At 34.5% G+C, this 14,932-nt stretch overlaps 1 protein-coding gene across 1 annotated transcript in view; it reads left to right on the forward strand.

Moving 5' to 3' along the window:
- Nucleotides 1-6,759: 6,759 nt before the first annotated feature.
- CUNH14orf39 (chromosome unknown C14orf39 homolog) overlaps nt 6,760-14,932 on the forward strand; it is a 59,235-nt gene continuing 51,062 nt past the window's right edge. Inside the window, exons 1-5 of the mRNA XM_019646024.1 lie at nt 6,760-6,861; nt 7,700-7,756; nt 7,855-7,911; nt 9,029-9,155; nt 11,625-11,714. Coding sequence (XP_019501569.1) covers nt 7,708-7,756; nt 7,855-7,911; nt 9,029-9,155; nt 11,625-11,714 — 323 coding nt within the window. The 5' untranslated portion in view covers nt 6,760-6,861; nt 7,700-7,707. The remainder of the gene's footprint in view (nt 6,862-7,699; nt 7,757-7,854; nt 7,912-9,028; nt 9,156-11,624; nt 11,715-14,932) is intronic.

The following is a 14,932-nucleotide window of genomic DNA, read 5'->3' on the forward strand; positions in this document are numbered from 1 at the left end:
GTCTGTGACCTCCTAGCTTTGCAAAACATCACACTAAGGTGTTCAACTTATTATTCTGCTCTTCCATCTTGTCTGCCAGCCCTGAAACTAGCAGAGGAGTGGACAATTGCACGTCCTTTTTTAACTTCAACTCTTGTTCCAACTTTCTAACTTGAGCTTCAGCCCCTAGTTGGACATATTTTTTTCCCTTCTTTGTCATAGTGTGCTAGGTTCAGTTTCTCAAATGCATTGAAACAGCTGGCGTTTGGGGGGCATCCCCATACTCATGTGGCGGGCCACAAACATCTGACATGCCACCCCTCCTCACATAGAGGTTAATGGCCAACTAGGGATATTTCCTGTTGACTCTCTTTCAAGGCCCATTTATTTAGTCCTCTGGCTATCGCATATTGTCAGTTTGCAAACTGGCCCCTGTACATGGATGGCAAGGAGACACTTAAAAAGAGGCAGGATACCCCAGATTGGTAGGTGGCAGGTTTAATAAGCAAGGAAGCTTAAGGTGAGTAGATCTCCACACCCACCCACCAAATCTTAAAAGTTTATACATATAGAGGCCTTAACTGGGTTCAGTCACATGTTCAGTCCAGATGGCCTCATAACAACTTATTCTTTCAAAGCTACATCCTTGAAAATGGCCCCTACTGTGAAAATGGCAGGCAGAACATACATTTTAAGGACAGGTTGGAGGTGAGGAGCCTTCAATTGCCTGGATTCAGCTTGTAGGTCAACTGGCGGTCACATCCTCTAGATGAGCTCCTCCAACAAATTGCATTACCTAAATTGTTAATTTGGGATAAATAAATCTTTACAATGTTGAATGTTCCCATTCAGGTACATGGAATGGCTCTCATTTATTCAAATTTTCTTTTATGTCCTTCAGTAAAATTTTATAGTTTTCTCATGTAGGAAAAGCTAACAGGTTAACTGAAAAAGCATCATGGTTTGAGGTTATTATTGTAAAGGTCTTAAGTCTTACACAACTCTGTAGATTTTGAAGGTATCATTGTATTACAGCACTGTACAATAATTAACATTTACTGTTGTTTAAAATGAATGAGAAAGTTTTTCTGTTGAGTCCCCCTGAGTTGGTAGATGTAGATAACTGGAAGGGGAAGAGGAGCAGAAAATGAGGTTAGAGTTTGAAGGATTGTCTAGAGTAGGGCCATGATAATTGGCTCTCCTATCTCCCCCACTCAGACTGCACCCAGACTGCAGCCTAAGAAATAGGCTTTAATGAAATAGAGTGACTAGCCTGAAAGGTATAGGTCTCTCAAAATGGGGTGTTTGTGCTTACTCTGGGCTGAGAAATTATGCTAGTGCATTCAACAATTAGTAATGAGCCTGAGGGATTTAATGATATAGTGAAGAAGATATATGATTCTTTTGTATATAAGGGGGAAAGGTGCAATTAGAAACTCCAGGGAAAACGAAATCCAGGGAAAAAGAAATCATGGAACAAATATGAAACAAACTAAGTAAAGCATGGCATGATTATAATCAATCAATGGAGACAGAACAAAGAAAATTTAATTGACTTTGATGCTTGGAAATTTGATGCAAGTAAATTTTCAAATGGCATGTATAGTGACACCAAATTTCATCATCTCTACTTTTCTGCATTTATAGGTGCAGGTGATATAAACCCAACTTAGACTATCTTGAACAAAAATGGAATCTGTTGATTTACAGAACTGAAAGTGCAAGGGGTAGTTGACTCTACATCTTGTTTCTGCTTTCATCTGTGTTTCTTTCATTATAGGATAGGTTTTTCCATATTATTGAGAAAAATAATTATCAGCTGCTCCAGCTTTGCAAGGTTTCTGGAGTTCACCAGTTCAGAGAGACATTTTTCTTTTTACACATACAGTTTAAGGAAAGACCAGCCCCAGAGGTAGAGTGCTGTGATTGGCCAGGCCATTCCTGGCCAGGTCACATGTCCATCCCTGAGATGAGAGCCCTGTGGGAGCTAGATACTATATAGTATTATTGGTTCCTGTTAAGAAAGATGAGTTCTGCTGACTGAGAAGGGACTCTTGAACATCCTGAGCCTTTATTTCTCTCTAACTGATCTAATTTAATCTTTTGAGCTTCTACCTTGCTGGAGACAAGGAGCAGTGGGGTATGAGGGAGACAAGTTTAAACTTCTGAGAGATATCTTAGTTACTGCCAGTTTAAAAGCTTCTTTTAGATAATTCATATTTCTCAGATAAATACTAAATCTTTTAGATTTCCTTTGCCTTCCTCTGCCTCTCTAAATGTCATTTTTATGGGGATGGGACAAATGTGACTTCATGGTGGAGGAGATGGGGCTTTGGATCCATTTGGATCCATTTGGTGTTCTTTAGATCCTTTCTGCTGTGGAGTGGATGGTTTCATAGTATGGATTGCCCCCCAAATAGCCTTTTGGAGTGTTGTACAGAAATCCATTGCTAGAATCTGAGATTCTAGATATTTACCTTCTGGAGTGAAACACCATACACTTTGTTCTCTTCCCATACTTCTACAAGTAGTCTCTTCAACTAAAGTTTTGTCACTTGAATCATCTGGGGTGATTTTGCTTCCTGCTGGGACTCCGACTGATACAGAGTTGCTGACTGACTTTGAAATAAAGATCACTGAGGTAATTGATTTAATATCTCCAAGCTTTCATTTCAATCACATATGTATATCTCTATTATAGTATTCATAACCATCAATATCTGTCTCCACAGTCAAATGGAGAGGTTTTTGAGAGCAAGGACTTTCTTCATCTTTATGACCCCAGTGTTTAGCATACTGTGTAAGTACTACACAAGTGCCACAAACTTCAGAGAAAGTGCCACAGATTTCAGAGAAAAGGGATATCTATAATATTGGGTTGTTGGAAAAGTCATGATGTATTTTTTGTATGTTTTTCTTTTTTTCCCCCTATGTTTTTCATTGCAAAAGTGCATCATGACTTTTCTGACAACCCAATAGTTGGGCTAGGCTTTCTTGAACTCTGAAGAATGGATAGATCTTGATTGGGTCAAGAAAAAGAAACTTTCTAGTAGAGGGGAATATTGAACACAAAGCCACCAAGGCTAAAATAAACATAGTGTCTTCATGGGTCAATAAGGGAACTTGCCTGTTTAAAATGAGAGATTTTAGTAGGAAATAAAGGTGAGGTCAAATTATAGGCAGTCTTAAAATAGAGCAGAAGTATTCTAATTTGAAGCATAGGAAAATATAATCATTAATTTCTTTTGAATTAGTTGAGCACCATGGTGTAATAGATGTAAGAAAAATTAGTATTCTATAGGATGGAATAGGAAGAATATAAGATAGGTCAAAGGGGAGGGATTGTTCCCAATCTGTTACAGTAATCCAGATGTGAAATGATGTAACCATTTTTTGAGTACTTCTCATTCGTTTATTCATTAACTGAAGCATCTGTTGAATTTCTGTCACGTGTCAGGCGCTGTGCTGGGGATATAATTGTGAACAAAAAGGAACAAAATTAAAGAATTACAGTAAGTCCCTGATTTACGAACGAGTTCCGTTCTGGGAGAACATTTGTAACTCAGATTCATTCGTAAGTCTGACAAAGTGAGTCTTACACACCTTTGACACCAAATATACAATGTAAAGCCAGTGGTTGAACGATCCATGTTATATCAATGAGCGACGTCTACCGTCTTTTCGCCTCAGTCCAATCTCTCAATTATTTTCACTTTTGTTTCCATGGTTATTGCTTTGTGCTTCCTAGCAGTCCGCTCCACATCACCACCGTTTGTATCTGTGAAAGCTCGCAACTCGAATGTTCGTAAGTCGGGGACTTACTGTATGTGGCATAACAGATATAATAATGGGGAATAAATTAAAATTTAAAATCCCACTTAATAGGATTTTAGAAGTAAGTAGATATATTTGAGAGAAGACGGTTTGCACCAAAAAACCGAATCAAATATACATGAACAGTAAAATAATGGATGGGTCAGATTACCTATTAAATGGTATCTGCAAGATCTACAAGAAAAAAAAAAGGCTGGGTATTTTGCATGTGCTAATATGGTTTGCACACACTTAGAAGGAAACTCATTAGCATTAGGATTATTGTCAAGAAAGAATAGCAGAGTTATTAAACAACTACCCATATTTTATGGCCTTGATAATTCAAGGAGATGATGAAGGCATAAACCTAATTTGTCCAGGAAAGTCAGCAGCACTAATCTCAACACAGGGAATCAAATGAGGAAACAAAGAAGGAGTTTTTATTTTAATATTAAATTGTAAATTTAATAATGCATATTTGAAAATCCTGGCACACTTTAAGCCTGTTGTTTTTCCCGTTGACCTGATTGTCATTCATGTAAATAAATTTGTATTAGCAGACTCACATTGCGTTGCTGCCTCTTTTATGACTGTTTTTCATATAAGGACTATTCTTAAAATTAAGTGGCATTTGTTACTTTGGAATTGCTTGTGAATTGAATCGGGATTATAGTCATTATGACAAACCACTGTTATAACCTATTCATTGTGGTTTCCAAGGTGTTTGTGAGTGTTGGGAAGAGGCGGACAGGAGGTTAGGTCTGTTCTCATGGAATATAGTGGATAAGATAGATATTGATATAATAATTATACAATAATGTAGAATTATAACCATGTTAAAGACTATGAAGAAAAAGCACATAAACTTTGAGAGTTTATAATGGTTTATAAAGCTGAGACTGTGATATACTTGAGTTTATATTTAAAGAATGAGTAAGAGGCTATTAAATGAAGAAGGATAAAGCATTAAACCCAGATTGATGGCAAAGCATGTAAATGTAAATATTTGGATAATTTAAAAATAAAACTGGAATTACAAATTTGGGAGTTTTAAGCACAGAATTAAGAACTGAAGCCATTATAGATGAATAATCCAAAGAAGAGTATAAAAAAGGGTATAAAGAAAAAGCTTTGATAAGAGCCTATAGTTGGGTAGCAATGGTGAGAGGGAAAGAAGTAGAAGCCAAAATCAGAGGGGCAGGTAGGAGAGTTGGGAGAACTAGAAGAGAGTAGTGTCTTGGAAGTCAGGGTTCTAGAGAATTTTAATGGGACTAAATATGGAAAAGAGAAAGAAAAAAAAGAAGGGGGAATAAAACTGAGAAAAGACCATTAGAGTTGGAGCAAAAATATTTTTTTTATTATCTGAGAGAGCAGTCAAATGTAATAGGGGTAGCAGTTGAGTTGAAAAAGTCAACGAGGAAAGGAGTGAAAAGGAATTGTAGGTAGGAAATGTGGTTTCTGTTGGGTACATTTAGCAGCAATTGAAAAGGAATACAGTGCAATTAGAATGAGCAGCAGGTTTAAATAATTTCTTCAGATTCTTATTTGCATGTACAGAATAAGAGGGGAAGGTGCTAGTAATAAGTAAGGAGAGATTTTTAGGGGAGTACTTTCCTAGAAAATGATTTGTTAGGATAAATGTTTAACTGAGTCCATGTTCTATAATTTTCAAATGGAACACTATATTTCATTGGGAGGATTTAGAAGGGAGGATAAAATTGTTTAAAACTCTCCAGTACATGGAACATCATCTTTATTGCTTTTCCAGAAGGGATTTTGGAATGGGATAGGTGGTAATGATGTTGGTAGACTTCAGGTATACTTTTGTGAGAGTAATTAGGAAATGCATAGATGTGAATTGAAATGCACATAAATTGATTTTTCAGAACTCAATAAGTTGGTGTTTCCAGGTTTCCACAGATTTTCATAAGAAAATATACTCTTAAATTGAAGCGAATCAACCCTTTTGACCTATTAAATTTTCTTGACAGTCATAGCAATGTAATGCCAGCAAGTCTAAATGATAACTTTAGCCTTCATATTCATTCTCTCATGCCTTCCTTAAAAGGGTTATAAATTATAATCAAGTATAAGAATAAAGCTGCTAAATCTATGTCGTCAAACTTACATTAGCTTTGATGGCTCACTATCATTAATGCTAACTAATGAGCAATATTATATTACATTATAATAAAATTGGTTATGCGTATATGATCTGAGGTACTTAAGCAAGAAAAAAATTCTGAAAGTTTCTTTTTTATTTTAATAACCTGTGAAACAACTTAGGTTGTGGTGAATTGAAGCAATTATTTGGATTATTTAGTGTTAAAAACATTTCACCAGAAATATACCAATAATTAAGGCAATTTGGAGGACTGATTTATTTCTCCACTCTTTATTTCACTTTGGATAATCAAAGTCTAAGACCATAGAATAAAGACAGCATTTTGGACAGAAAATTTTGATGTGCATTTTATTTTAAACAACTGACTCTCGAAATGTTTGTTGAATGAAAATGTATTTGAAATCTTATGACAGCTTTCCATGAAGTTTTGAAAAATGCTGAACGCAAAATTGAATTTTGATGATTGATTCGAGTTGTTTTTTACTGTCATGTTAAAATTAATATCAATTTTATTGCTGTTCCCAAAATTATCTTTTAAACTGTTATGTTACCAGAGGAAAGAGTAGTCTTAAAAAAACCAACACTTGTCTTCAAGAAAGAGCGAGTCCCTGACAGGTTCCCTACTCCTCCTTTTAGGGCTCCTCTCCGACTCCAGCATCCACTGAGGGGGTTTTAAGGTAGTTGTTGGTTCACGCTTGGCCCCGGCAAGGAGGAGGGAGTGCCTCAGTGCTGTTCTCGCGAGGACTTGGATCCCGCTCTTCAGCGGCTCCGCCTTCGGCTTCGCAGACGGGGCGCGGCTGGGCGGGGCTTAGTTCGTTCACGTGGGACTCCGGCTCCTTCGGAGTGGCGAGCTGGCTTCGCGTCCCCGGAGCTCGACCCTGAGGGGCATCTCGGACCCGGGAAAAGGAGGGACTGGACATTCAGGTCCCAGAGTGGCCGTTGAGGTGGGTGGGAAAGGGAGCTGAGTGTGGCGGTTATTCTCTGGGCAGGCGGCTCTGAGGGGCTGGGGGCCTGGCGGGCCCTGTGCCCGGAGTCCGCCCGGACGTCGTGTCCTGGGGGCTTCCGGGCTTGTGGCCTCACCCTCGGCCAGAGTGCCGCGCGAAGCAGCGGGTGCCGCCGCGTGGGTGGAGTGTGGGCGTGGGCGCAGGCTGGGGAAGCGCGTGGGCTGGGCGAGTGTTAGTCCTGCAGCGAACTTCCCGCTTCGAAACGCGCGGGAAGCCTCAGCCCTGGAGGCGGTGGGTAACCAGCGACGCGAAGCTCGCCTTAGGCGCGTTTTGTATAGCGACTCGGCCGCCCTGTGAAAACGTCCACTTTTGGATTCTTGGTGGTCAAGTCATAAGTGTAAAATCGCACTGTCCATTTAGGTTTTACCTTGCTGTTGATGGAAGACTTTCTGTGGGAATCTTGCTATTCGTAGTAGCACACACGCTGAGAAAGGACACATTCAGAGATACTTATTTTTAAAGGGTGTATCTTTTTGAGAACCCTGGGTGTCTGTGGTCTCCAGAATATTCGATGACGTTTTGTAATACCACAGATAAACGTTATGAAGGCGCCCCCAGAAAGTTGTCACGTTCGACAAGTATGTATTAAAGTACCTACTAGGTCAGGGCTGGGTGGTACTGGGCTGAAGGGGTCTCTTCTTTCAAATTAATGTGGGTCTCCGCCCACATTTTCCTGTAATCAATCTATGTTAACAAGGTTGTTAGTGAATATATGCTGTTTTGCATAAGACCTCAGAAAGTTGTTACTTAAAAATGTGTTTTTTCTTTTTTAATGTAGCATCCAAAATGGATGACAGCCTATTTGTCAGTTTGGACAGACTTTTGCTAGAATTTGGTAGGTATAAAAATGAAAATAAAGAAATAGGTAACTACTTATATTATCATTTGGTATTTTAATAATGAAGGGAAGCCACAAAAAATTATTTATTTTAGTTTTCCAGTATGAGCAAGATATACGCACCAAAGAAGATATGATTCAACTAATTAATAGTAAGTAGTTTTGCATGATAAAAACATTTTAGTTTTTAATTTTTTATGGCATATAAGGTAATATGCAGTTGCTTGTTTAGGGTAACTTATAGTTGACATTATAACTTTTGTGCCAGTTTTATTTAGTGACTAATAATGAGCTATTTACCCTAACTACAGTTTTTTTAACAATAAAATTCTGTATTCAGCATTTAATTTGTGTTGAAGAAATTTGCTGTAAGCTGAAATGACAATTAAGTGAAGTTGAAAATATATTTTTCTCAAATAACACAGGTTATTTCAAACATTTGAGTGACTTTATCTTTTTAGAAATCACCAAAAGTCAGGGACCAGGATTGATGGATGCTATATTTTCAGGAATAATAATACTGAAAAATAATGTTATGGCTGAAATGGCAAAGCAGATTGCATAAATGTAGTATTTTAAGATCCTACATTGAGCTCTGAGCAACAGTGGTTTGATTCCCAGCCCGAGCTGAGCAGCCGCTGAGCTGCTAACCGGTGGCAGGATAGCTCAGCTTAAAAAAAAAAAAAAGATCCTACATAAAAGCTATCAAAAGAAAATTGAACCGTTAAATTTCTTAGTAGTTCTTAAAAGGTAAAATTTGGTTATCTTTTCTGCAACAAAAAAGAATAGTGTTAATTTGTTTTAATCTTTTTAAGAGACTATATTTGTATCTTGTATTAGTCACTAGTAACAAAGAATTGAGTTGAAGGTGCATTTAATAATTAATTGACATGGAATTGATGAATAGAAATTTCACATTTGTCAAAAACAAAACTCTTGTTGGTGTCATATATGAGTGAATATTTACATGAACTCATAGCATCATAAGATGCCATTTACCTTAGATATCACTTAATCTAGCCCTCTTACGTTAAAGGGGACATTTATTTCTCTTCAAACCCAAACATAAATCCTTGGCTTCTGGGTCTAGGAGCAAGCCTGGTTCTGGTTCTGTGCTTTTCAGTATAGAGCTCTTTCCATCGCCTCATTTCCTCTCCATTCTCAGACTCTCTTCTTGTAGGTAAGTTGCCATACCTCTTTTTCCTGCTGTATTTGTTTATTTTAATTTATGATTTCAATCTTAAAAAAATATATATTTCCTTTTTCCAGAAAACTTTGAAGATATTAAACAAAACAAAGCAGCTATTAGTAAGATACATGAAGCTATAAATACAACAGATGAGGAAATTGGTCATTACTGTAAACATAGTAAAGAAATCAAAGACAACTGTAGTAAGTGAGTATTTGAAAGAAAAGAACTTTCAGTAATTGTCACTAAATTCTTTTATTCAAGGTTTCTGAGTTTATAGTTGAAGACACTGCTGTATTAAAGTAATATTTTATATTAGCACAATGATGAATTAAATTAAGTCTAAATTGCCTTGTTACATGCCACTATAAAAAAGGGATCACAGGAGATCTAAAAGAAAAATAGAAGTGCTATAAGATCTCTCTAGTTCAGATCCAGTTAGTCTAAATACAGACTTTTGAATAATCTAGGCTCAGTATATAAAATTTCTATTACATAAAAAAATTGAAGTAATTTCCATCTTTGAATTTTCAAGATCTTATTTTTGTCTAGTGGAATCTAGCCTAAAATTAGTAACTTTTCAAAATAAAAGTATTCAATATGTTAAGAATTCTTTCAACATGGCTTCAGGTTGTGGATTCTAGTGGTTAATCCATAATAAAACATAAACATTTTAATATAAAGACTTGTTAGTGGAACTTTATTGTATATTACAAATACTTACAAAAAAAGTGTTAGTTTTCTGTATTTAATTTTATATAGACCATTGTCTTTGTATTAAATACTATACTTTAGACTCATTTGTTTTAAAATACTTTGTTATTCAAAATTTTAACAAACCTTTTTTGTTTCTACCCCATTACATTTTTTATACTAGTTTTAAAATTTTGTAAAAGTAACACATACTTAGTATAAACATTCAAAAACTATACAAATGTATGGAGTAAAAAGTTTTTCCCTGCCTGCATTTCCATCTCTACCCTGTCCTCTTCCTTATAGTGATCACTCCTAAGAGTTATGAGTATCCTTTCAGACTTTTAAAATAAATATTTAACATCATTATTACATATATTTACATATCTATCTATCTATATATGTTTTTACAAAAATGGGATCATACCATACTTATTCTTCAACTTGTTTTTTAATTTAACAATATATAATGTAAATGGTACTATACATGTAATGATTATGTATAGATTTCATTCTTTTTTTAACAGCTCTGTAGTATTTTATAGTATTGATGTATCCTAAGTTATCTAGCTATTCTATTAATAAACATTTAAGCTATTTCCAGTTTTTCCCTATTATAAGCAATATGTACAGGTATCCTTCCACATGTATAGACCTATTGCTATAGAATAAACTTCTAGAAGTCAATTTATTAGATCAAAGAGTATGCACATTTAAACATTTAATAATGCAAAACTGCTTTCCAAAAGGAAATTTACACTCTCACCAACAATGCATGAGGGTTTTTACTTCCTTACACCATTGCCAACATCAAAAGGCCTACAGTGAATCTTTTCATTGAACATGTATTTCTTATGCAATTTTTAAAATAATTAGAACATATGTATGTATGTATGTATGTATGTATAACCTTTGACCTTATGGTTACATTTGTTTGGGAGAATATTTTCTAAGGAAATGATTAGAAATTCAGACAAATATTTAAATACAAGTTCTGTTTACAATAGAGAAACTTCAAGCAAAAATGGCCAACAATATGGGAATGGTTAGATAAATTATGGAATGTGATACATTTATTAAAACTTTTATAATGAATTCCTAGTGACAATGAAAATGTGTGTAATTTAAAAGTAAACAATAAAGGAGGATACACTGTTATATGTGAATATAATCTCAAAGATGTTAAAATATATAAAATCTGGAAACTATTAATAATAGTTATTTTTCAAGGTTGAGAATATGGATGATAGTTATTTTCTTACATATACTTTTCTGTGCATCCATGTATGCTTTTTGAGTCTGAAAAAATAAAAAAGATTAGAAAAAAAGACCTAGAGGAAATATTTGAACATACGTAGAATGGAAGCTGCCATGGTGTATGCTAATTTTAGATATTTCACATTGGTAACATTTTTTGTCATGTAATGAAACAAAAAATGTATAATATGAATATTTGTTTTATTCTTACCATCTGATTTCATAATTCATTTTGTACTAGTTTCTATCCTTATAGTTCAGGAAGGTGTAACAACCTGACTTTTTAAGTTTTAAAGGAGAAAAAAGTCTATCTTTAGCTCTGTCCTAGCTCTTTGCATGCTTACTCCAAAAGACTTTCTCAGCCAAGACCTTAAAATTATGTTGAGAAAGAAAGCCTGATGTTGTATTGTTGCAGAGTATATTCTAGAAATGCTATGGCAATACCACAGCCCAGCCATGTCACATTTTCTTCTTCCTTAGTCATGGTTCCAAAATAGGTGTTATGTAAAAATGAACAGATATTGATATTTGAGCATATGTATGATTGATTGCATGAAGGGTGGTAGTGGTGGTTGGTGATGGGAGATAGGAATACTTTTCTTGAGGTAAGCTTGTTTTCTCCTGGAAGAGAAAGATTTGCTTATCTTTAAATGGTTACATTCACTTTTATTATCTCTCACAATTTGTTTATCATTCTAAGATGCTAATTATAATTTTTTTCCACAGCTGGAAGCCAACATGTGATGTTTTTCATAAACATGAAGACTATATGCAAGAACAATTGGCTATTTATCAAGAGACTATTGAAAAAGACAGGTACAGTATATATATATTCATTTAAGCTTATCAATTCTATAAGTTAGTATTACTAGGATATGCTTTGTAAAAATGTCACTGAATTGTTACAGGCGAACATCTGGGGTAATAGCTGTAGATTTAGCTTATGAAATATTGGGAATACAGGTTTCTCTTACTACCCTAAAGTAGAGCATTCTTATGAAACCTTCGTAAGCTGAAATGGTGTAAAATGAAGAAGCAGTTACCATTAATTTATACAATAGAAACATTTTTTAATGTTTCCAGACTTAAAAAATAACCTATCAAACCAAAGAAATAACACATGAAAACTAAAATAATACTAACATATAGTAAAAAAGAGAATGCACAAAGTAAATTGAGATAAAGCATAGATACTTACAGACAGTTCAGGGTTATAGCGGCTTGATGTTTGATGCTGAGTGTAGTTCAGCTTGGCAGTGCCACTCTTGCTGCTGGGGTGCATGCTGCCTTTACAACGGCTTGCTGTGAAACAAATACTAAACGCTGTTTTTGCTTTTTGCCTTTTTTCGTAAAATTGAAAACTCTCTTCAGATTTCTTTTGGTGAGTGAAAACAGGTACTAATGTAGGCCTTTCGTAAAAGTGAAGTGATGTAATGTGAACTTTCAAAAAGTGGGGGATACCTGTATTGACTTTTGAAGGGTATTTTATATCAAACTTGTTTTTCAGAGTGTTAATTTAGTGGGTTGTTAAATTCTGATGGATAAACACCAATATTTGTGCGGGTTTATTTTATTATGTGTAGAATCACCTGGTCTTGGGCACTAAATGTAATTAGTGAATATAATGAAACAAAGCATTATAAAATTTAAAAAGCATTATAATTTCACTTAATTTAAAAAATTGAAATGGTTTTATTTTTAACATAATTGGACAAGAGCAGTATATTTTTATTTTTTATATTTTTACTAGTTTTTCTTTGGCTTTATTGAGATATGATTGACATGACATTTAAGTTTGAGGTGTGCAACATGATGGTTTGATACATGTATATATTGTGAAATGATTAGCACAGTAAGGTTAGGTAACACATCTGTCACCTCACATAACTACTATTTTTTTTGGTAGTGAAAGCATTGAAAATTTACTCTCTTAGCAACTTTCAAGTATGTAATACAGTATTGTTATATTCACCATGCTGTGTATTAGATCTCCAGAACTTATTCACTTTATAACTGGAAATTTGTATCCTTTGACCAACATCTCCCCATTTCCTTCAACTGCCAGCCCTTTTCAACCACCATTCTACTCTCTGTTTCAATGAGTTCGGTTTCTTTTAGATTTTACATACGAGGTGTGATCAAAAGATACGGTGGATATTTAAATAAAAACATTTTTATTTAAATAAAAAATCCATCCAGTTTCATTCTTTTGCATGTGGATATCCAGTTTTTCTAGCACCATTTATTGAAGAGACATTCTTTCCCTATTGAGTATTCTTGGCTCCTTTTCCAAATATTAGTTGACTATATATGCATAGTTTTATTTCTGGCCTCTTGAGTCTGTTCTATTGGTCTATTTGTTTTCATGCCAATACCACACTGTTTTGATTACTGTATCTTTGCAGCATAGCTTGAAATCAGGAAGTGTGATGCTTCCAGCATCATTTTTCTTTCTTGAGATTGATTGGCTATTTGGGGTCTTTTGTGGTTCCATACAAATTTTAGGATTGTTTTTTCCACTTCTGTGAGAAAAGCCATTGGATTTTGATAGGGATTTCATTGAATCTATAGATTGCTTTGGATAGTATGGACATTTATAAAAATATTAATTCTTCTGATTCATAAGCACAGAATATTTTCCATTTATTTGTGTGTTCTTCAATTTCTTACATCAATGTCTTACAGTTTTTAGTGGCTAGATCTTTAACCTCTGATTAAATTTATTCTTAAATATTTTATTTTTTTTGATGCTATTATAAATGGGATTGTTTTCTTTATTTCTTTTTCATATTGTTTATTGTTAGGGTATAGAAATGCAACTGGGTTTTATGTGTTAATTTTGTATCCTGAAACCTCATGAATTTGTTGATTAGTTCTAACAGTTGTTTTGGTGGAGTCTTAGAGTTTTCTATATATGAGATCATGTCATTTGCAAACAGAGACCATTTTACTTTTTTCCCCCCTATTTGCATTCCTTTTATTTCTTTTTCTTGCCTAATTGCTCTAAGACTTCTAGTACTTTGCTGAATACGAGTGGTGAGAGTTGCGCCTTTGTCTTGTTCCTGATTTTAGAGGAAAAGCTGTTAGCTTTTCACAGTTGAGTATGATGTTAGTTGTGGGTTTGTCATATATGGCTTTTATTATGTTGAGATATGTTCCCTTTATACCCAATCTGTTGAGAGTTTTAATCATGAAAAGTTGTTGAATTTTGCCAAGTGCTTTTTCTGCATCTATTGAGAGGATCATATGATTTTTAAACTTATTTCTGTTAATGTGGTGTATCATTTTTATTGATCTGTGTATGTTGAACCATTTTTGTATCCCAAAGATAAATCCCAGTTAATCATGTTGTATGATCCTTTTATTATAATATGCTGTTGAATTTAGTTTAGTAGTATTTTTTTGAGAATTTTTGTATCTGTAGTCATCAGGGATATTGGCTTGTAATTTTCTTTTCTTGTAGTGTTAACTTATATGGCTTTAGTAACAGGGTAATGATGGCCCTGTAAAATGAGTTCAAGACTGTTCTGTCTTCAGTTTTTTTTGGAACAGTTTGAGAAGTGTTGGTATTAATCCTTTAAATGTTTAATACAACTCATCAGTGAAACCATCTGGTCTTAGGCTTTTCTTCATTGGGAGGATTATGATTACTGCTTCAGTCTCCTTAGAAGTAATTGATCTGTTCAGATTTTCTATTTCTTTGATTCAGTCTTGGTAGATTGTATGTTTCTAGAAATTTATCCATTTCTTCTAGGTTATCTAATTTGTTCTATAATTGTTCATAGTAGCTTGTTATGATCCTTTGTATTTCTGTGGTGTCAGTTGTAATGTCTCCTTTTTTATTTATACTTTTCTTTATTTAAGTCCTCTCTTTTTTTGGTTATTCTAGCTAAAGTTTTGCAAATTTTATCTTTTTTTAAGAAAACTTTTTTTTGGTAATATTTATTTTTTTCTATCATCTTTCTTGTCTCTAGTTCATTAATTTCTGCTCTAATCATTATTATTTCCTTCCTCCTACTAACCTTGGACTTAGA

This window comes from Hipposideros armiger, unplaced genomic scaffold, assembly GCF_001890085.2.
Source record: "Hipposideros armiger isolate ML-2016 unplaced genomic scaffold, ASM189008v1 scaffold_5, whole genome shotgun sequence".
Lineage (NCBI taxonomy): Eukaryota > Metazoa > Chordata > Mammalia > Chiroptera > Hipposideridae > Hipposideros > Hipposideros armiger.